This window comes from Peromyscus eremicus, chromosome 7, assembly GCF_949786415.1.
Source record: "Peromyscus eremicus chromosome 7, PerEre_H2_v1, whole genome shotgun sequence".
Taxonomy (NCBI): domain Eukaryota; kingdom Metazoa; phylum Chordata; class Mammalia; order Rodentia; family Cricetidae; genus Peromyscus; species Peromyscus eremicus.
The window spans coordinates 42,959,874-42,983,700 of record NC_081422.1 but is presented as its reverse complement, the minus strand read 5'-3'; the positions used below and the strand labels follow the sequence as shown (position 1 = coordinate 42,983,700).

The following is a 23,827-nucleotide window of genomic DNA, read 5'->3' as shown; positions in this document are numbered from 1 at the left end:
GCCACAAGCGCCGCCGCCGCTATACCCCTTCAATTACTAGATTTTTTTTTTAAACACTCACATTTTTATTTGCTTATATGTTTGTCTTGATTTGTGCTTTGGTGGCAGAAGTGAACACTGGTGACAGAGGTAGCTAGTCCCCAAAGCCTAAGATACTGTCTGCTCTTTTGCAGAAACAACAAAAAAAGATGTTTCTTTTTTTAAATCTCAGAACATAATGTCAATAACAGCCCTGTTCCCTTTAACCCTTACTGACACTTAGTTCATCCAAAAGTAACAGAAATCATGACTCAAACTTACCTGAAGAACAATGGTATTTATTAACACAGAGATAAACCGAGTACATTCTGGGATTGTCCTTCACACCTAGTTTTCTTGGCTTTATATCCTGTCTCTGTAGTCACTGTTCTTAAGTATGTTTCCTGTCAAGATTATGACTATTATTATTATTATTACTATTAATATTTCTGTTTTGGTTTTTCAAGACAAGGTTTCTCTGCATAGCTTTTGGAGCCTATCCTGGAACTTGCTCTGTAGACCATGCTAGCCCCAAACTCACAGAGATCCGCCTGCCTCTGCCTCCCGAGTGCTGGGCTCAAAGGTGTGTGCCACCACCGCCAGGCCATGGCTATTATTTTTAATCAAGCAAGGTTTTCAGGTAGCCCAGGCTCTCCTTGACCTGACTGTGTAACTAAAGATGACCTTGAACTTCTGTCCTCCCGAGTGCTGGAATTAAAACCATGTACCACCGTTCCCTGCTTATGTGGTGCCGACAGCTGAACCCAAGGCCCCATGCCTTCTAAGCAAACACTCTTTCAACTGAGTGGCATCTCTATTCCAAGACAAATTCTTTTAAATTATTTGATTTCTTCTTGGACAGACCCTAATTGAATAAAACTTCACTGATGAAACACATGGCATGGCCGGTGGACATTGGCTCCTAGTGATGCAGCTTTAGCAAATATAGTTTAAAAACACGGCAATCTGATTTCCAATCACTTGGTCAGGTGGGTGGAGCAGATAGCTACCACATGCAATGGTCATGTCCCAGGCATCAATGATACCCACATGAAGGTCTTTGAAAATGTCCTTCATGGTTAGATACTGAATATAACCGTGGAAATCTCCGAACTTCTCTGTATCTAAGTGCATCTCCCTGATATTTTCTGTCTTAATGATGACTTTAGTGTCAGGGCTTCTGAGGAAGAGTCGCTCAATAGCCTTTTGGATACTGATGGCTCTACGAATGAAAAGTTCCATGGGGAAGGGTCTGAAGTGTTGGCCCAAGGTAATGACGACGACAGTATCTTTGTCACCTGGTAAGCGGTCAATTTCCTGAGGAATATAGCCATCATCTATCACAGAGTAGAGCTGGACCGTGATGAAAGGATGGCTGTGCTTTTTCCATTCAAGCAGAGTGTGTCTTTCGGCATCCAGAAGCAAATGTTTCTTATATAGTCCTGTCCCATGCAGATCGAAAGGCTTCAGGGCTGACAAGGACACAGAAAGGATCTTTAAGTAGAAGGTAATGGTGAAGTAATGTGGAAAGGAAGAACAATATTTGTGAGAGGAAGATTAAAAAAATATATTTAAAGACTCAAACCTAGAAGGTAAAATAAAACAAAAAACAAACCAGCCTTGGCAAAGAGGAAGGAGACCACATTCAAAGCACCATAGGGTCAGCGTGGGTCTCTGAAAGAATATAAAAATGATTACGTACATTTTGCAACTTTGGGAAAGTAGTTGATCCACTGACGCAGAGTTGAGTCTCCCAGGAGGTAAATGAGTTTTCCTTTCAAACAGTCACTTATCTGACTGGAGCTGAACAGACTCTGCTTGCACTGGGCTGCGATCCAGCTTCCTCTGAAAGTGTAACCGCTGGGCGTGGGAATCTCCATCCCCATCTGACATTTCTTTCTCCCATTCTCACTCTCTGGCAACAGATATTTGTGGAGTGGTTTTGAGGGCATGAGTCAAACGCCCCGTCTCCCCCTCGGTTCCCCTCCCCCTTTCTCTATTTGTTTCTTTTTCTAACTACTTAAACTTTTTCCCTCTTACTTTATTTTTGACTACTAGTTATGTTTTTAGGCACCCTAAATAATTCTCTCTCTCTCTTCTTTTCTTTTCCAGGCAAGGTCTCACTGTGTAGCCCTGGCTGGCCTGGAACTCACTATGTAGACCAGGCTGGCCTTGAACTTAGAGATCTGCCTGCCTCTGCTGAGTGCTGGGATTAAAGTAGTGTGCCACCATACCAGGCTCCTCTTATTTGTTTATTTTTTAATAATAAAAAGTATTGCAAAAATTATTTATTCTTACAAACAAACAGTGAAATAACACTGTGATATGAAAACTATTTTGATTCTCCTACTCAATCTTTTGAATGACTCTGGATCATCTCAACCCCTCTCTGTTCATTTTCTCCTAAATCTGGTCATTAGCTCTGAGTGATACTTTTTCCTTTCTTTGACATTCTCATTGGTTCTCTGGTCACAAAGTCTTGTCTCTAACCTGAGTAATGTTACAGTGGTCTGTCAGTTGGTATCCTCATCAGCAAATCTTACCCTTACCTCTGTTTCATTAGTGAAAGAACAATGTTAATTAACAAAGGCTTGATACTCAATACTTAACAGTATGGCTCCATTTAAACACTCTAGGATGAAATGCTCAGCTCAACAGTGTCTTAGTAGGACTTTGCTAAAAGTGGCAAGTTGTACCTCACATGGACTAATAATAATCTACTTTCTCAAGTCCCACTTACACGACAGCTCTGTCATGGTCTGCTTTCTAGACATCCCGGTGGCAGGGTACCTGGTGTTTTATCGCAGCACAGTATGGCTGCTTGCATCATACTTTCCTGTCATTCTCTCCGTGCTGGTATACTACCCCTGAGCTAATACCTCATACACACACACACACACACACACACATACACACACACAAACACACACACACACACACAGAGAGAGAGAGAGAGAGAGAGAGAGAGAGAGAGAGAGAGAGAGAGAGAAACAGATAGACAGACAGACAGACAGATACACACACAAACAAATAAACATATGTATTACAGTGCTAGGGGTGGATCTTAGGGCATCATGCATGGCAGTCAAGCATTCTAGTACCCAGCTACATTCTTATCTCACAGCCTAGGTTTTGTCACATCAGCATCCCTGTACTAATATCGCTTCTTGTGTTACATGGGAATGCCATAAGAAAGGTGAGCAAGCATGATTTACAGATAGAAAGATTTCCTCCTCATGGACCAGTTTCCAAGTGAGCAGCCCCGGGCTAATGTTGTATAGTGTTGGGACCCACAGTCCCTTCTATCTCGTTACTCTCCTCTTTCTGATACAGCATCATGCCAGGCTGAATGGGGCTTTATTTTCTCTCATTTTAGCCGCAGTTCAGCCAGGAGGAAGGAGAGGAACACACGGCCTAGAATTTTCATGTATCACTTCTATTCACACTCTTAGAAAAAGTTTAGCCATGGAATCCAGGAGCCACTAGAAAGCTGACCATGAGCTGGACTAGAATACTGGTTTCTATTAGCAAACAAGGTGAAAGAAGTAGACATTAGGGACTGGTCATCTCTCTGCATTACTGCTTCCTTCAAGGACCTTGCAGTTTCTGGTTGACTGTGTCCTCGAAACAGAACATTATTAAATGGTTGGACTATATGGTTAGCCCTCTGTGTCATTTAACAAAATTGCGTTGATTTATTGTGTGCGTGTGTTTGTGTGCATGTGTGTGCATATGTGCCACAGTGTGATGTGCCTGTGGAGGTCAGTGGACAGCAAGCAGGGCTCAGTTCCTTCCATCTACTGTGTTGGTCTAGGAATCACACTCAGGTGGTTAGGGTTGATGACGAATGTCTTTCCCTGCTGAGCCACCTTGCTGGTCCCTGCTTAACCTGCTGTATTCATAGGCTCTGTATCCATGGGTTGAAACAATCATGCATGAAAGATATTCAGGAAAAACATTCATCTGTACTGAGCATGTAAATACTTTTGTTGTCTCATCAGTGTTCCCTCAACAATATTGAATTGTGACCACTTACTCAGCATTTGCCGCATAGCCGGTATTAGAAATGCTCTAGAGCTGATTGAAGTCCGTAAGAAGTTGTTTGCATAGTTTATATACAAATGATAGGCCATTGTATTTATGTAAGGAATTTGAACATCTACATGTTAAGGTATCCAAGGTGGGTCCTGAGACCAAGCCCTGAGGGGCAGCTGTTAATTGTAACCTATGGACAAAGTGACATGGGGCTGGTGGCAGAACTAGAAAATTCACCTAGACTAGACCCTCAAATCCTAGTAATTTAGTTGCCAAATGGAACTTCCTTTAATTGCATTAATCATGTTGCCATTTTGTTGTGGCACAGTTGGGTTTCTAGACGGTGTGGCAGCATTGCACACTCAACAGTTGAACACTAAGTGTGGAAACTTCAGGCCCGAAATTACTAAATATTCCCTACTTTGATAATGCACTGAGAAAATGATCTGTACGTTTATTTGGATGATAAGCCACTACAAACAGACAAACCCTGCAAGTTTTTTTTTTTTAAATAAAGTACATCATGTATAAACTTGTAAGTCAGGGCTTTGTTTTTTCTCTTTTTTTGTTTTGATTTTTTTCAAGACAGGGTTTCTCTGTGTAGCCCTGGCTGTCCTGGAACTCACTCTATAAACCAGGCTGGCCTCAAACTAACGGAAATCCTCCTGCCTCTGCCTCCTGAGTGCTGGGATTAAAGGCGTGCGCCACCTGTCTTGGGGCATTGTTTTCTTACACTAACTCCTCCACGTTTATTTCATTATTAACTCTGATATTTTGGGCAATATGTGGCCAATAATATGTAACCCTATCATCTTTTTAATTACTTTAGAGGTTGTGGAAGGTGTAGTTATGGCTGCAATGCATTGTCCCTGAAATTTCCCAGGCCTTGATTCCTCAAACCTGTGACTATGTTGCTTTCTATGGCAGAAGAAATTTTCCAGATGTAAATGAGTATATGGGCTGTGATGAAGCTTATTCTATGTTATCTGGGTCAACCTTATCTCATCAGTTGAAGAAGGAGGTAGCAGGATGGACAAGAGAGATGTAGCATGAATATTTGACATGGTTGTGGCTCTGGAGCCTGAGGGTAGGCTACAAGGGATGTGGGCAGCCTCTAGAAACTGCAGAAGGCCCAGCAACACTCTTCTCTTGAGCCAGAAAGACATGCAGTCAGCTGTCCCTTGACTGAGTGTAGTAAGTGTGGTGATTTGAATAGGAATGGCTCCTGTAGATTCATGTGTTTGAACGCCTGGTTGATAGTGAGTGGCTCTATTAGGAGGTGTGACCTTGTTGGAGGAAGTGTGTCACTGTGGGGGGCGGGCTTGGAGGTCTCATGTATGTTCAAGCCACACTCAGTGTGTCAGTCTCATTCTGCTGCCTGCAGTCAAGATGTAGAACCCTCAGCTCCTTCTCCAGCACCGTGTCTGCCTGCACTCCACCATGCTTCCTGCCATGATGATAATGGACTGAACCTCTGAACTGTAAGCCAGCCCCAATTAAGTGCTTTCCTTGATAAGAGTTGCCATGGCCATGGTGTCTCTTCACAGCAGTAGAAACCCTAAGACAATGAGACTGATGTTAAGCACCTGAAATATCAAGCTAAAACAGTGTGTTTCCCCCTCATTTTACACCACTTTGTTATAGTGGTAATAAGAAAGGAATGCAGAGAAACTACCATCTTTTCAACGTGAAGTCATTCCTTCTGGAAGCAGCATCTTTTCTATTTACACTCATTATGTCCCTTGGTGACATCTGTAAGCATCTTCTTCTAGGCCATGCCCAGTTGTTCAGTTGTGAATGAACATTAATCTTTAAAACACTTCCTTCCTCATTTAGAGTGTAACTTTAAAACTCTACCAAAAAAATGTCATTGAAATCTCTAACATGAGATTTAAGAATTATAGTGATTTCGGCTCTTGCTGTTTCTAGCCTCATCCTTGGTTACATTCTACAATATGTCTGCCAGACTGGCCTATTAAAAATTGCTCATGATAATTTTGCTCATTACTAAAGTTTATCCGATCAAAAGTTATTGATGAAAAAGTGTAGGATAACACACTAAATCTCAATCACTCTGGAGAAGAGTACTTTGTTAGAGAGTGCACGACATGGTATTTCTCCTTCATCTCAATTAACAGCTACAGAGGCAATTTGGATTTACTCAAATTTAATTGATTCTTTGCATGATTATTACTTATATCTGGCAACTCTCCTGTGGTCTTTATGAGATTTCTTTTTTCACCCCCTTATTCCCTGACTGCAGATATCTTTCTGGGGTTAGCCAGTCACTGAAATGGAAGTTCTGTGCATGGCTTCTTACAGAGTCAGTAGGTTGAATGGTTTTTACATTACTAGTTTTTAAGCCTTTATTTTTCTTCATTTTCCCACAATGCCTCATTATCTACCATACCCTCAATAAGTATTTATTGAATAAATGAATGAATATTGGCAATAAATCCTTATATGTTGCCAAGTGTATTGGTGTTATTGGTGAACTAAAGTGGGCTTTGTGGGAAGTTGTTTTGGAGATAAGGCAGTATAAATATTCTTTCTTATGTAATGTTGCCTTGTGTTTGCCATTGAACATTTAATAAGATGAAAATACCATATAAACTTGGTAGTGGTACAGCTAAACGTTAGAGATTGTGTTAATGGAGATTTAGAAACTAAATCTACAATGTTGAAGCCACCATTATTCATCAAAGACATCTGCACAGTAGCTTGGGCCCTAGGATATGAATTCCTAGGTGAAAGTATATTAATGGCCAAGTTTGGATATTTTTACCTTTGGGATGAATCTAGATGAAGTAAGTTATCAAAAGAATATGAAATAATTTTTTGAATTGGTTTCTATCTTTGACACCCAGCCTGTTTAGTGTCCTGGATACTTATTAGGAATTATAATCAAGAAAATTACAATCAATACTATAAAAAGCCTTCCCTCTGCAAGAGGCACACATCAAGAAGTACCTTCTGCTGGGTGTGGTGGCTCACACTCTAGTCTCAGCACTCAGGAGGCAGAGGCAGCCAGACCTCTGTGAGTCTGAGGCTAGCTTGGTCTACACAGTTAGACCTTATTTCCAAAAACAAGAGAATAGAAAAGAAAGAGAAGCAGCGACCGCAGGGTAGAAGAGACTTACTGTTGCATTGAGAGACACTAATGTACTTAGGGTTCTTCATCATTTCAACTCCTATGTTGGACCTTCAGAAAACAAAAGTGACAAATTAGCCTGAGGTTTGTTGTGGAACACAGGTAATGTGAATAACCCGCTTGTAAAGGAAGCAAGGGTTCGTTTTAAACTTCTGATAATATGACTAGAAACTATTATTTGAAAGGTCTCTGGGTATTATAAATGAAGTAGGCTTTGGGAAAACTTTCCACCCTATTGGGAGTTCCAGGAGTCTGGGACATTGGACTCATTTGCGACATGCAGTCAATGTATGTCTAGAAGCTTCAGATTTTTAAAATAATCATAAAGCCGGGTGGTAGTGGCGCACACCTTTAGTCCCAGCACTCGAGAGGCAGAGGCAGGCGGATCTCTGTGAGCCTGGTCTATAAAGCGAGTTCCAAGAAAGGCGCAAAGCTACACAGAGAAACCCTGTCTCAAAAAACAAAAAACAAAACAAAACAAAAATTTATGGGCTGGAGAGATGGCTAAGTGGTTAAGAGCATTGACTGCTCTTCCAGAGGTCCTGAGTTCAATTTCCAGCAACCACATTGTGGCTCACAACCACTTGTAATGAGATCTGGTGCCCTCTTCTGGCCTGCAGGGACACATACAGGCAGAATACTGTATACATAATAAATAAATCTTTAAAATAACCATAAAATCTGCATTTTTTTTAAATTGCTTCCACACCACCTACTCAAATAGTCTTATCCTTAAATCACAATGAGCCTCCTGGTGTCAGTTTAAAGACCACCTAAATTCTTTAATACAACGGACACAGCATCTTCTCCCTGCAGATGCTCACATGTTATCATTTAAAGTCGATCACTCTCCCATCATTTACCTGAGGAGTCCAGACTCCGTATGGTAGCACATAGACCTCTCACCACAGGGCCCCTGCTTTTCTTTTCAGGCATGTCTTCTGCTAGTTCACTTTCAATTTTTTTTTTTTTTAACTCAGAAGACTTGTTTTATAAAGAGTGAAAGTTATCTAAGGTAGGTAGGCCATCTGTTGGGTCGCTCTGTATCCTTAAGACCTCTCTCAATGATTAGTAGAAGGCAGAGTTTAGTGTGGTGCATGAATTAATGCCTGCTGTGGACCTGGGGGTAGTTAGTGCATAGGAAAAGATTGGGTGAGTTGCACAATCAGAAATAAAAGGGAAGGAATAGAAACCCAGCTGCGCACTCGCTCACTCAGAAGGGGCGCGGAGAACTGCACACCAGGAGCTCAAGCTTGGATGTCTAGGCAAGATTCTGCAGTGGGGTGTTTTTCCATATTTGGTGTTTACTTTTACTTCCACCAATCATTTGTGTTTGAAAGCTTAAGGAGAAAAGATTCTAAACTTGACTTAGAAAACTTCTAAGAAAGGAGTAGCTAAGAAACCAGCATTTTACTTTGTTACAAAGTAAAGAAAAAAGAAATGTGTGTGTGTGTGTGTGTGTGTGTGTGTGTGTGTGTGTGTGTGTGTGTGTACCCGCTGCAGAGTCAGCAGTGGCGGGGATCGGGGTGGGGGGCTGTGTGGGGAGGCTGTGGATTTTGTCTGCATGTAAACAGAAAAGGATTCCAGCTGGAAGGGTGTCTCAGGGCTTGGCTAACAGCTCTGAGGTGTGTGGTGACAGTTACCTTTGCAAATCTTCAATGCAGCCCATGAAGAAACCACGATGGTTTATTTTCAGCCATGAGGCCTTTTCCACCTCCATGGAGAGCAAGGAGATCTGCAAGTTATGTGTCTGTTTGTAAGCAGAAGGAGAAAGGTGTGCCTGGCCACAGTTATGATTGCCAGGAGGAGGCATACTGACAAATAGGTTTGAGGAGCCTGTTCAGTCGAGGGCTTCCAGGAATTGCTAGACCACAAGTTGGGGAGGATGGAGGACTCGTCTATCCAAAGAAGTGCACATGAGCCATATCTTCTCAGAAGATGAACTGATGACTAGTGGGAGCTGACTTCTTAGCAGGATTGCTCAGGCTGCAGTATAGAGCCGAGCAGAACTTTGTGGCTATAGCACTAAACACCTGGCCTAGAACAGGCTTTGACTGTGTTTGCCAATAAATGAATAAAGCCTGCTATGGTATGCAAAGGAGGAAAAGAGGGAGGGAGGAGAGAGAGAGAGAGAGAGAGAGAGAGAGAGAGAGAGAGAGAGAGAGACTGAGAAAGAGTCAAAGTAAAGTATGACAGCTAAGAGAGTCCCACCAGCTAGCTGTCACAATAGTCATGGTGAGATGAACCACCTAGAGGGCAGTCTCAACTGGCACAGTACCACAAGACATGGAGATAAATGGATGAACAAAAGATTTTAAGAGGCAAACTGTATGGGATGTGATGGAGGAGGTGGAGGATCATGATACTATCAAGGCATCTTTTGGGGGGAGAAGGTGAGACATCTGTGAGCCATAGCAGAATAGTTTCATATGGAAGATATTTTGTAAAACCTAGATCTATAGTAAAATAACATGACCAAACAGGTCAACACTGGTGTTCAGGGAGAAGCAGAGGTATATACTTTATTTGGTTCCCTTTTATTGGGCAGCCTCCTTTATTGAGTATGTCAATAGGATTGCAAGCTGTGGCATGAACAGGGGCCCAGTAAAGACAACATAGGTCTTACCGGAATCTTGAGTGGTGGAAGCATCTGAGGTCTTGCTCAATATTGAGATGGACAATGTAGCTCTGCCTGGGGGAACCTCTCATTGTACTGAGAATATACTCACTTCTGGAAAAGATCTTTTTCTTTGTCAGTAAGAAAAGAAACATCTTGCTGCTTGGTACACACATGGGTCAAGGCCTCACAGGGCATGTGTTGAGGCTTCATACAGTAGAAGACTTCTTCACCGCCACTGTACAGGTATTTGCAGAGTTCATTGCTTGAGTTTAGGGTCAGGCCACATTCATTTAAGACCTGGGAGGTGCCATTAACAAATTTACCCTTGAAGGCAATTCTATCATAACCTTGGTTCCTTGCTCTCCAGAGAGCTGACACTCCTTCACTGGGATGGATGAGCAGGATAGACAGGGCCACTGGGCCTTCCCAGAACAGAGTGAAGCTGACGAGGTAGGTGCCATTGTTGAAGTCTGTCACCTTTCCAGAAGCTCCTGCCTTCAGGGCTGGGGAGGACATCCTGGCCCTCAGGAAGTCTCCACCATACTCCTTCCTGTTTCTTAGGTAGTCCCTGGCTTCTACTAGGATGTCCAGCTGGTCCCCTTTACAGTATTGAACTCGAGGGTTGAGGATGGTGGCTGTGCTGTGTGTGGCACTGGTGGTGGTGTTGAGGTGGGTGAAGGGTCTGGGTGGGATCTGCCCATCTAGCTTCGACAGGACCTCCCTGACTCTCAGCTCTTTCTCTGTTGGTGACTTGACAGGTGTCATCATTTTAGGGACCTCTCCTCTTAGCTTAGTCTCTGTTGGTAACTTTGACTGATTCATTGGCATTTCAGGACATGAGGACTTCATGGAGGTGTTCAGAGCAGTCCAAAGCTGAAATGACAAGAGGTGTAATGCACTATAAAAATGAACCTGCTCCCAGCCATTTTAACTCACAATGAGTTAGAGTTTTATAGAAATTATTCATTCTAAGATAAGAGCTTGGAGAGTAAGAAGTTGATGAAAGTGAATTTGCTCTTCCCTATCCTATACATCTGGCAGCCAGTAACTACTGTTTGCTGCTTTTTCACTGGACAGACGGCTGGATGTTTCTGTTGGTTAGTTCAATTATTGCTAGTGTGCATAATGAGGAAATCTGTCCAGTTGGTTTTATGATACATTTTATTCTAAAACTTGATTAGTATAATACAGGGAAGGTGAAGACTTTTCTTGCCCATGAACATGGCTTTTAAATTCTTTCTCTCCAAAATGTTATTACATGATATATATGTATATATAATGTTTATATATATGTATATATAATGTCTATATATATTACATGTTTATATAGGCATATATAAACATGGATCCAGAAGGGAAAATATCTCAATATAATTTATATTTTAATAGATTAAGGACAAAAATCCTCATTGTGTTCTAACTTATCTGATTGGAATTATAGTTAATTTTTATTTAATTTTTTTAAAACGGTTTATTTATTTATTATGTATACAGTGTTCTGTTTGCATGTGTCCCTGCAGGCCAGAAGAGGGAGCCAGATCTCACTACAGATGGTTTTGAGCCACCATGTGGATGCTGGGAATTGAACTCAGGACCTCTGGAAGAACAGCCAGTGTTCTTAACCTCTGAGCCATCTCTCCAGCCCCTTTTATTTAATTTTTTGAGATGACAGTTTTGTTACACAGTTCAGGCTGGCCTTAAATTCACAATCCTCCTGCTTCTGTCTCCTGAGTGATGGGAGTACATGTACCTGATATCTAAATACAGGAATGCCACAAGGAAAAACATAACAAAACGTGGCTGAATTCCTACATAAACTTCCAGTGGTAAGCCTTTTCTAATTATCATCTGATATCCAAAATCTATAAGGCATATTGGTTACTAAAAATAACCACTGTATGGAAAAAGGTAGTAGCAGGCTGGACTTAGATAGCCAAGGATATACACCCAGATTTAGTGACAAGTACTTGTTTAGTGATATGGCAGTTGATGGCCTTAGCAAGAGCCATTTAGGGTGCCTGTGAGAGGTACAAGACTGATTATAAGACCCTGAGGATGAATGGGAAGTGAGGAAGTATGACACTTAGTGTCCTCACCCTCTAACACCCCATAAATAGAGGAGAATGAACCTGAGTTGGAATGGGAGGTTGGGTAAAAGGCTCTGAGGAGATAACTCACACAGGTAGCAGCTTCCGGTCAAAGTGGAAAAATGCATTCCTACCTTTGTGGAATTCTGAGAAATTTCAAAAATTATCCAGGTAGTTATTGAAAGTGACATGACCACCAGCAGCATTTTCTGACACTCTATATTTGAGAACATGGTCAGCATCCTAGGAAAGAGCACAAGAGAAGGAACCAAGGTGAGGAGGAGTCCTCGGCACTTACTGTTTCATTGTGACTTGTAATTCATTTCAGACTTGGCCATCTTCCCTGAGCCACCTTCTTTTTTCTTCCGTCTTAATGAACAACCCCTTTGTCAACCCTGTTGACCATTTCTTACTCAGGCTTTGGTTTGAAGGGTCTCCTCCTCCTCAACCCTGAAATGGAAGTCAAATGCCTCCCCCCCCCCATATGTTCTCTCTCTGTGTTCCTTTCCTACAGAAACACCCCACTTTCATTCACCACAGTCTCAAAGAGAAGCAGAAACATTAATTAGCCAGCAGGTTCTTTGAGGGGAGGGGGACAGAAGCTAACTGATGGGACCCTAAGAATATGCTTATGTTACAAATGTAACCTGTAAGGTACCTTTAAACAAAGTTGGTCCTGTAGTGAGTGACTCCTGTTTTGCTGAGCACCAAGTATGAATCTTGAAGTGGGAATTCCTTTGGGGGAAGGAGTCTAAATCACTCTGTGTAAAAGACAAATTCAGGAAGGTTATGCACCACTAGAGGGAAGGGAAAGAGAGGCGGCAGGAGGGATGATGAGGGGAGAAGGACTGAAGCAGAGGGAACCAACGGTAACAGCCGCCCGCTCCTCCTAATCACACCCATTTCAGTGATCTTGGAGAATGAAAACAAGACTCACCAGATGCTATGCACATAGACCCCCCTCTCTGGGTTTTATTAGAATGTTTTTGGGTGGTCTGAAAAGCTTTTGGATGGGTGAATTAACTTGATAGTCTCTTAAAAAGATTCTGTTTGCATCTTATTGGTACAGAGCAAAACCAGGTAATACTCATGCAGAAATCCAAATATAATATAATAATGAATATATTCTAAAGAGACACTTTAGCTATCAGACTATTAAAACAGCAGATTTTAAGAAATTGGAATTTTCCTAAGAATCTCATGCCGTGAGAAGAAAAGCCTAGGACGGCAGGAGCAGAGGACTCTTGTCAGACTTACATCCTTATAGAGACAGTGCGGGGTCAACAGTGGGCAGGGCCATACTGCTTAGATATGCATAGCCATACAACTTCAGTATCTTTCAGGACCTTGAAGATAGACTTCAGTGAGGTCACTGGATGTCCCTCTTTTCAGTGTCTCTGCACCGGATACATCTCCCTTTGGAGCTTCATGCCAAATGATATCCATTTGGCTGCTTTAATTGACTTCTCAAGGATGGGTGGCTAAACTTGGCTTCTTGGGGTACAGACTGTGACTTCAGTAACAAAGTCAAGAGAAAAAAGTCACGTCACAGCTAGTTAACTGTTTTAAGCAAGATACAATGGCCAGTTGCAGCTCGTACTAAACCACTGTCTAATGATCGAGCTGTGACTTGCCAGTTATGGAAACATGGTGCTTGGGGGAACTTCTAGAAGGATTGAAGTCTGTGTCTGGATGGTGTAGAGATGAAATGAATGAATTCGGGAGGAAAGACGTCACGGCTGATCTACTCTGTGTCACTCATTGTACAGTGCATTCAATATTCAATTACTTCCTGAAAACCAGGACCTGCCAGTTCATAAAGCATTGGAATCACGTCTGTGTCCGCATTGTATGCCTCGTACCCACTGTGTCACTGACAAGCATAATGCTTGTGGAATAAGTAATTAAAAAAACATAATCCAGCTTCTCAGACCAACTTCCATTTCCACCCACTCGTGCTTTCTAAGAATGTACAATAGCGTATCTAGATGTCTAGTAAGGCAACATAGCGGTCAAAGGCCTCCCCAGCCTAAGACTTACCCAGTTTTCCTAGTGTTTAGGTGAGTTTTATCATGCGTGAGTTACCATATCTGTTCTGACCCGCGCTCTTCTACCTAGAAAGTAGTATGCACAGACAGAATTTTACCAATCCTGAAAAAAAATCATTGCAATTTTACAACTCTTAGATTTCCAACCCATGTTTCATTAAATTTATGCTTATTTTGTTTATCTGTGAATGTAAAAAATCAAATACTTATCCCATGTGTGTCCAGAAAGATGAAGTAAATCAACAAGGTGAATGAAGTAACAGTTTGTGAAAGTTAGGTTACAGGATTAGAGACACCACATTCATGTCGACCTTCAATTATGCCTTATTCTTCCATGTTTCCCTGTCACTGTCCATGCCTTCTCGTTTCCATCCCTCCTGGATGGACACCTTCCAGTACTCAGCCTGCTCTATGGTAAATCTGGAAAACTTCTTTTGTTTAATCTCGAGGTTAAAAACTGGGTTTTCTTTCCTCTCAGCTCCTGTTAGTCTAACATGCATACTTTGCCACAATACATGCTGCAGGGTGCCTCATTTCCCTTTGTGCCCTTCTTCAACTATGTCGATGAACATTCTAGAGCACATTTCCTCATGTGAGAGAACTAGCTGCAGACCACAGTTCTCCTGTGGAGATGGGTAATCTCATCTATTCCTACAGGGATGTCTCACTCGCTCCTACACCTCAGCTTGAGCTCTGGCTATTAAATGTCCTCAGGCAGTCTGCATTAGAAATGGTCAAGGGCAGAGGTGTGTTAAACCTGCCTCATGCTAGCCAATAAGCAACATTGTACACATTTCTTCTTAGCCAAAACAGACCACTGTGGAAACATTTACATCATAGAAATGAGCAAAGGTTGAAAACAGAGTTGCTTCTGGAGAGCAGATCTAAGTTTACCCTGTTCATAGCAATCTCCAAAGTCAGCCTGTTCTATTAGCCAATTCTCCGTTGTCACTCACTGCCTGCCAGTTCCTCTCCCTGTCCTTGTGAATGATGTCACCTACCAGAAACAGGGACTTTCTTCTTGACTCTATGGCACCCATGTGCAAACTGGAGATGTTGTTCCTCCGATCACCAGTGATGGAAACTTGGGTCTGTACATGTGGCATCCCAGTTACACTACATTTCCTGGCCTCTGAGGTGTTTGGGCACAGCCATAATATTCATTCTCTGAAGTGAGTAGAATTAGGGTAACATGAATTGCCTCTTCCAGCCTCTTTCCTTGTTTTAACCAACAGCACATTAACTTCATCCACAGCCTTGTTTTGATTATACAATATAATGAAAATATCCTGGATCATGAAGGTCCTAAAGCTTCTTTGGCCTGAAACAGGGCCCTCGTTGATTGTCTAGTGGAGTCTAGGGACTTCTTTTCTAAATGACATTTTCAAACATATAAAATAAAATATAGAGAGTTACAGCCAAACTCAATTATATTGAAGTACAGTAATAAACATTTTAAACAACCTAGCTTCTTATTTGGTCATATATCAGTTTTTCATCAGCACACCAAATAACAAGCAGGCAGGTATTATATTTATAATAATTTTGAAGCATTTACAAGTATGGGTGGCATTTCAAGTCTCTTTTTTATTTTTTTAATCTGCATGTACACGGGTGTTTTGCCTGCATACATGTCAGTGTACCACATGTGTGTAGGACTGCTCCAACATCAAGTTTCTATAAATGTTCAACTAGCCCGTCCAGCTACCCCTGTTCAGATTAAACAATACCCAATGACTCTGGAAACAAAAAGGGTAAATTGCAGTCATATTGTCTGGCTTGGAGAGACAGACATCCCGGTGCCCTGCCTGTCACCCTGGAATACACCTCTCCTGCCTATGAAGAAACCTGGGACCACTGGTTCTCATGAGTCTGATTCTTCCAGAGAAACATGTGTACACCATCTTGGATCTGAAAGATGCATTCTTCAGCCTCCCATTGGCAGAGGTGTGTCAACTCATCTATGCTTTTAAATAGGCCCAGAGGGAGGTTGCAGCAGGTAACTTACACGGACCAGGTTGCCCCGGGATTTAAAAATTCTCCAGCCTTGTGTGATGAGACATTGAATGCTGACCTCCTGCCCTTCCGTCAGAGGTTTCCTGGAACCATACTCTTACAATATGTAGATGACCTTCTCCCAACCTCCCAAACTAGAATAGCGTATAAGAAAGCCAATGAGGGACTGCTGCAAGCATTACCTTAAGGATATTTGCTAAGACAGCCCAACTTTGTACATCAGAGGCTCGCAGCGGAGGGGAGGCAGGTCCCAACTCCAAAGATTAAGAGAAGGTTTGAGAGTGTGGCGAGGTATTGCTGCCTCTGGATACCAGAGTTTGTGGAAACAGCAAGACTTGTACACACCAGCACAAGATGTATATGTGTGTGTGTTGGGGGGGCACTGAGCCCCTAATCTAGACTGAGACTAAACAAAAGGCATTTGAGGCTTTAAAAGCAGCTGTACTTCAGCTTCCGCCCCTAGCACTTCCAAATGTTTCAGAACTTTTCATCCACAAAACAAAAGACAAAAGGGGTTCTAACCCAAACTTTGGGGCCATGGCCACACTGTGGCATACCTGTTCAAATGATTGGACCCTGTAACTACAGGATGGCCCACCTGCCTAGGAGCAGTGGTGGCTACTGCTAGTTTAATGAAAAACAACAAACAAACAAACAACAGTCAGCTCTGGGACAGGATCTTATACTTAGAGCACTTCATGCTGTTATACTTACACCTCATGAGGTTATACTTACAGCACCTCCCCTATAAGCCCTTCCCTGAGCAACACCAGAATGCTGGCTGTATGTGACCCAGTATCAGGCTCTACTTTTGGACCATTCTTGAATCTAGAAGTCAGTTCTGCTGCCTTCTGGCCTGAGGACGACCTGCAGGTGCTTATCTGGGACTGTCACAAGATGAAAGATAAAAGCAAGGATGTGGGAGTTGCAGTAGTCACTTCAGATCCTGAAAGGACTTGAGACTAGGCCAGGTACCTCAGCCCAGAGAGCAGAACTGATCACCTAGACCCTCTCTAATGGGGAAAAGGAGAGTCCACTGCTGTATTCATGGACAGTTGCTATGCACTTACTACTGTAAGTGTCCACTGTACGATCTCTAGAGAAACAGGGCTTCTCATCACTGGGGGAGAGGACACTGAAAACAAAGAAAAAATTTTAGCTCTCCTAGAGGATATCTGGCTTCCCCTATGCTGTCTTCCATTGCTGAAGACATCACAAAGATGACTTCCCTGAAGCAAGAGGTAACCGGACCACTGATCTTGCTGCCCGAATAATGGCCTTAAGACCAGTGGGGCCTATTGATAGTCTGAAGACACACCCTGACCAGGTGTTGCCTGAGACTCCATAGTACAACTAAGAGGAAATAGATGAGAGGACACCAGAGGGAAAGATCATTCTCCCAGAAACAATTGGTAGGACTCTGGTAATTGACCTTTATCAGGCTACTCATCTGGGGTCCACAAAACTTTCTGAGTTGTTCAGACCAAGATATATTATACCTAGACTGGAGAGCCTGGCATGGGATATCTCAGCCAGATGCCAGATGTGTGCTCAAGTAAATCCAAAACAGAGGGGTCAGAATGAGAAACCAACACCTAGGTGAACTCTGGAAAACTGACTTCACTGAGATCCAGCCTGCCAGGGGAAGATACAAGTACCTGCTAGTTTTTGTAGACACCATTTCTGGTGGATAGAAGCATTCCCCACCAAGATTGAAATTGCTCATATAGTAGCTTAAAACCTCCTCCAGGAACGGGACCCCTGAATTGCCTACCCCCTCAGCAATGGAGTCTAACAATGGCCTGGCTTTCATAGCCAAACCTCTCAATTAATAGCTAGAACTTTAGACATAGATTGAAAACACTATTGTGCCTTGTGCATTGGGCAGGTAGAAAGAATGGGTTAAAACAAACTACAAAAACTCATTATAGTCTGGTGAATGGTGGGAGAGACCTCTCCTTTGCTTTACTTTGGGTCTGCTGCACTCTGTATAGGGAGGGATTCAACCCCCTATGAGATTATGTTTGGAAGATCTCCTCCACTGCTATTCAAGCTCAGAAACCAGAAGTCAGTAGAAGTCTCTAACCACTTCTTTCTCAAGTCACTATAGGTCCTCCAGTATTCCATAAAGGCTATTCATTGGACTAGTTGAGAGACCCAGCTGACCTCTGAATTCACAAGTGGTTTCCTCTTGTTGGAGTTGGGTGATAGTGTCTGGGTCAAGCAGGTAGCTAAAGGGGCTCTGAAACCAACTTGGCAAGGACCCTACATAGCGATTCACTTCACTCATACGGCTGTGAAGGTAGCTGGCATCACACCATGGATTCATCACACCCAAGTCAATAAAGCAGAAGCTATAGCTACTACTGCCAAGTGGACCATCTCTGGACTCTGGATCCATTGAAGTTAATGTTTTATCAGCTCCTGGGCCCTTCATCTTCCTGCCTTTATGCCTCATCCCGAGTCTTATGTTTTGCCCTGTGGTTATGAATATAGGATCATGGCTCAATCCCCACCATCCTCAGGCCTGGGCCTGGGAACTGAGGAAGACAGATATAGGGGAAATGATAGTTAGCATAACTACAGACCAACAACAACCCACATTCCATCTTGACCTTCGCTCACTGATGCTCACTTTAAACGTTTGGTTGTACTGGAAAAAGAAAAGATAGGAGAATTGATCTTTTGAGATAAAAATACAGAATTTGCAATTTTTTTGCATGCCCCGAAGCTGGCCCTCCTAGTTGCCAAGAACAAGGGAGTTTCCACCACAAAAATTGAGGTTGTGAAACAGCGGCTTTTTGGAAAATTCCTTTAAAAAATAATGGCCTTTGGGAAACAAGAAAAACCTGGGGAGTCAAGACTCTATGCCACAGGAAGGAAGCCTAAGGATAGGTTTAAACCATCCCTCAAGGACCCCAGACCTTTCGTTACTACCCATGCCAAAGTCTTGCTCAACTTCCCTTCCAAAGTACTTAACACACCCAGTACTTAACTATCTCCTGATGTCCTGGAAGCTGAGGGATCCTCATTCCTCTTTTTTACTCTTGACAATGTCCACCACTTAGTCATTTCTAGCCAGAAATTGGCCAGGATGCTGATTATGCTTAACCTCTAAGCCCCCATATTACATAAGGATAGGAACTAACCAGCCTGTCAGCCCATTGACTGACAAAACTCACTGTGACTGGGGGCAGCCCAAATCAACATTAGAAGATTACAAGGGGCTGAAACTTGTCTAATATTCAAAACCTTTACTCTAGGCACCTCCCCTCATTCTGATGCCTGCTGCTCTGCCTTGTGGGTTAACGCATCTGGGCAGCAGCAATATTACTGGGCCTCTGAGACTACTTGGTGGGTGTGTACTAATGGGTTGACTAAATGTGCCTCTTCTGGTGCTTTCCAAACTGAGAAACCCCTTTTAGGCATCTTGGTACACAATCTGCCCCAGGTATACCTATATAATGGGAAAGGGGGTGGGGAGTACATTTTAATATGGATCTTGGACTCATCTCACTCCCAGCTGGAGCCTGCATAGCTGTCTCAACAGCCGTGTATAGATGTATCAGCCTTTATCATGGGAGATACAAACTTAAAATCTATGTGGAAAGGTCGATCAAGACCTACATGTATCAAAAGATACTGAATTAGAACAGCAGTTAGATTCCCTTGCAGAAGGGGTCCCCCAAAGAAGTAATCCTACAAAATTGGAGAGACTTAGACTTACTTCTTGTGAGATAAGCGGGACTATGTCTGGCTTTAGGAGAAACCTGTTGTTTCTATGCTAATCATTCAGGAGTAATTAGAAAAAAAAACATTGCTAGGGTTGGGAAAAAACTCAAAAAGAAAGAGAGACAAAGACATAAATCAGATAATTGGTACTACTCTGTTCTCTTATTCCCCGTAATAACTACTCTGGTATCAATACTGGCTGGGCCTTTTATTCTCTTTCGGATTGAATTAACAGCAAGGCCCTGCATCTTACAAATTATGTATCAATTCAGTAAAAGTAATGACCTGTGGTAGTTTGAATGTAATTGACCTCCATAATCTCATAGGGAGTGGCACTATTGGGGGGCTGGCCTTGTTGGAGTAGGTGTGGTCTTGTTGGAGGAAGTATGTCACTGTGGGGGTGGGCTTTGAGGTCTCTTTTGCTCCAGATTCTCTCAGTATGGCACTCAGTTGACTTCTTGTTGCCTGCAAGAAGTAGGATTTTCAGCTACTACTCCAGGACCATGTCTGCCTGCATGCCGCCATGCTCCCCACCATAATGATAATGGACTGAACCTCTGAAACTGTAAGTGAGCCATCCCGATTAAATGCTTTCCTTATAAGAGTTGCCATAGTCATGGTGTCTCTTCACAGTAATAGAAACCCTAACTAGGACACAGCTCTTGGGACCAACTATTTGAACCCATGGTTTGACTCATTCACTAAGACCAGTGGGGAATGTAACAGGGCCCCAGACCTTAGCACAACTGACTCCATCATGGAAGTGCCACTCATGCTGTAAAACTCAGCATGTAGATAGTATCACCAGCCAAAACAAAAACAAAAACCTAATCCATCAAGAGTGTGTAGTTCTAGGAAAGTCTCTAAATATACTAACCTTGCTTTTTGCCTTCTGTAGTTCTGCTTTTGGCTAACTACTGCTCTTGTTAACTGAAATATATCAACCCAGGGCATGTCTTTTTTTTTTTGTTTTGTTTTGTTTTTGTTTTTGTTTTTTTGTGCTTAAAAGCTCACCCTGAGAAAAGCTCAGGACTATACTGGGATCCCAGACACCCAGTGTGGTCACCAGCTGGCTAGTAAAGGCTTTCTATTGGCTTAGAACCATGTCTGAGAAGTCTTCTCTGGTGAGTACCCACAACATTTCTGGAGGTCCCACTGAGATCCCAGAGACCAGACCTTGAGACACCTGTGTTGGAAGGCCCTGCTGATCAGAGGTTGCCGTCTACCAGAGCCTGGCAGTTTTCTCTAACCTCAGCAACATGGAGGACTCCCTCCCCTCCACAAAAGCTTCCTGTCCTCTACCCAGCCTTATCTGGAGGATGTCTCTAGGCCCAGGATGCTTGACTTATCTCAAGGGTGACCTTTGACAGATACCTGCAAACTCTCTTCCCTTGATGACCCACATGGTCATTAGGCAAGAGCTCTAGCCATTTTGATAGGACCCTACTGTCACATACCAGGCCTTGTGATAGGAGCAGGCCACTTACTGTAAATTAGGATTTGTTCCCAGGTTCCCCAATCCTGTATATTCCTTATTCGGTGGGAATAAAGCAGAGCTGATTCACCAAAGTCTGTCTCCGTTCATACTCATGGTCCATGTACAAAGCTTTCTGTAGCTGCTACTGCCTCTTGCCCTCCCAACCTGGTGGCCAATAGACCAGAGGGAAAGAGGACCCCCAACAGATGGTGCAGGAGTAGATGAGCACTCCCTCCCTGAGAGAAGAGGCTTTTTAGCCTGGCTGTCCCGACTTGAGGACAGGCAATCTCCTTCTCTTCTGACCTTTGCTTTACCCCTGGTTTGCAACTTCCTATGGGTCCGAATACAGTTTGAGGTCAATTGAAGCCTCTCGGCCATGGCAACTCTCTGGCATTGGTAAAAAGGTCTTTTCACCCCCCCCTTTTCGGACCTGACAGCCCAACCAGTCATGGGCAAAAACCTGTATCTCTCTCAAAAAACCTGGTAATGAAAAGGCCATAAACTCCACTAGGGCGGTCGCCAATCTGCAGACAGGCTTATACTCGTTAGGACTTTCAATCAATCCCCCGGCGGCTAAATTGCCTCGGGAATATGGAACGTCTCTGACAGCATTCCCTCTCTTTTCTATAACTGGAAATTCTTCCCACCAGCTACTCTTCAAGCAAGGGAGCGCACGCGGGAAAGGCAGCCAGTCCCAGCTGCCACTTGAGTACAGGGACAGAGCCTATCTCCTGGCCACCCTGCAAGGAGAGTCGGGGCTGGAGCCTTTAGCACGCTGAATCCACATCCCAGCCTCCTCTTGTAGACAGCTTGCACGCAGGGCGGGGTTGGGGGGGCTTTTTGTCTCCACCGCACACAGCTAAGGACCATTATTTGTCCTTAAGCGTGCTCACCCCATGTGAGCAGGGCCTGGGGATGGGTTCTGCGCGGTCCTCCCGGAAGATTCTACCCCGCCAGCGGCAGATCGTTCCCCCTCCCCGTCACTCCTCACCCATCCAACGTGTCGTTTTTCTCCCCGTATCCCGTCGCTGCTGCCCTGTGGCAGGAGATCTGGCTTCAGCTGGCAAGGGACAGCAGGGACATGCGGACCAGGCCAGGGGCAGCCCAACTGTTACAGCCCTCCCTGCAGCGGCTTGATGAATACAGGGGACCGCCATGCTCTTGCACAATCCACCAGGAAATTTCGGACTGTCAGGGCACATCTGACTTTGCCTCTGTTCCCAGGGATCCTTGCCCCCACCTCTTCCCTCCCCAAATAGGCAACAGGCCTCCACTAGAGGCAGAGCGAGGCAGAGCACTTCCAGGGCAATGTTTCCCAACCATCTTCTTCCAGAAACTACAATCTACAAAACCTTAAAAACACCACTAAATATCTTTTTCTCTATATCTTAAAAATTATTACACCAACTCTTATCTCAAAAACCTATAGGATGCCCATTAAGGCAAGGTTAAAAATCTATATAGTTCGTAACAAAATCTCTCTCCCATGGGAAGTTTTTGTCTCTGGAAAGCCGTGTCTTTGAAAAGTTTGTCTAGTTGTTTGTGCATCCTGGTGCGTTCATAAATGTTGTTTAAATATGACGTGGAGATAAAGGTGGGTTAGATATCTTTGTCTCTGACACCCTTACTGTCTTTACAGTCGCCACGTGGCTATCCTTTATGGCCGGACCTCAGAATACACCTCTGAGCCCTCTGGCCACTAGATTCTGGTTAACAAAAGTTTAAATATCCTTTTGCTGCACATAACATTAAAGATTTTTTTTTCTGTTCTATTTTATTAAAAATCTGTTTCTAGAGTTGGGGTCTGGCTCTCCTCTTCCCTGGATTCAAGCATGTTTAAAAAATTTCTTCTATGTCCCGTATCAGCCGGGGCCGCCTGACACAGAGATGAAAACAGAACAGCCAAAAAATTAAACTTTGTTTATATAAACATTCTACACCTCCAAATGCAGAGGTTCATTTTATTGGATTTGGTTAAAAATCTATTAAATCTATAAAAAGGGCATAAAGTTTAAATCTTGAGTTACAAAGATCTAAACAAATGTCTTAGGGTCTATATAAGATATATTAAGATGCATAAATGCAAGCCATAAAGGTCTGAGTATATGAAAGCTTAAATTGTGATAAGAAAATAATTGAAGTATTTAAATGCAAGTTATTAATTGCATAAATGCAAGTTATTAATTGCAAATTATTAAAGTATGTCAATACAAATTATAGAGGTCTGAAGACACCCATTCCTGAATTGTGATGTTTTTGAAATAATTGGAATGGATACAATTTATAAAGGTATAAAAATGGCTTAAGGTATACAAAAATGCTTCAGGTTTCTTTCCCTCATGCTAATATTATACTAAGACTTTTTTGTTTGTTGTTTGTTTTTTGTTTTTTTTTCGAGACAGGGTTTCTCTGTGTAGCTTTGTGACTTTCCTGGAACTCACTTGGTAGTCCAGGCTGGCCTCGAACTCACAGAGATCCGCCTGGCTCTGCCTCCCGAGTGCTGGGATTAAAAGCATGTGCCAACACTGCCCGGCTATAGTAAGACTTTAAAAGCTCAAAGTTTTAGCATTAACCAATGGAGTTCTGACAAGCTATTAATGTAGCTCTAAAACTACTGACTACTTACTGTTTAGTCACAAGCTC

The 23,827-nt window shown here is 43.0% G+C and overlaps 1 protein-coding gene across 1 annotated transcript; it reads right to left on the bottom strand.

Moving 5' to 3' along the window:
• Positions 1-296: 296 nt before the first annotated feature.
• Positions 297-14,027, bottom strand: Nxpe1 (neurexophilin and PC-esterase domain family member 1). The gene is made up of 7 exons (XM_059266892.1): positions 13,952-14,027; positions 12,570-12,672; positions 12,046-12,154; positions 9,934-10,697; positions 7,194-7,255; positions 1,721-1,933; positions 297-1,490 (listed from the first exon to the last, which is right to left on the bottom strand). The coding sequence occupies exons 3-7, from the start codon at positions 12,151-12,153 to the stop codon at positions 955-957; spliced, it is 1,683 nt and encodes a 560-aa protein (XP_059122875.1). The 5' UTR covers position 12,154; positions 12,570-12,672; positions 13,952-14,027; the 3' UTR covers positions 297-954.
• Positions 14,028-23,827: the final 9,800 nt, after the last annotated feature.

Coding starts and splice junctions, on each gene's coding strand:
- Nxpe1 (XM_059266892.1), bottom strand. CDS start 12,153: ATGCTGACCATGTTCTCAAATATAGAGTGTCAGAAAATGCTGCTGGTG. Junction 10,698..12,045: donor TTTCTCAGAATTCCACAAAG/GTAGGAATGCAT, acceptor TTGTCATTTCAG/CTTTGGACTGCTCTGAACAC. Junction 1,934..7,193: donor TAGTGTCTCTCAATGCAACA/GTAAGTCTCTTC, acceptor ATCTGTTGCCAG/AGAGTGAGAATGGGAGAAAG.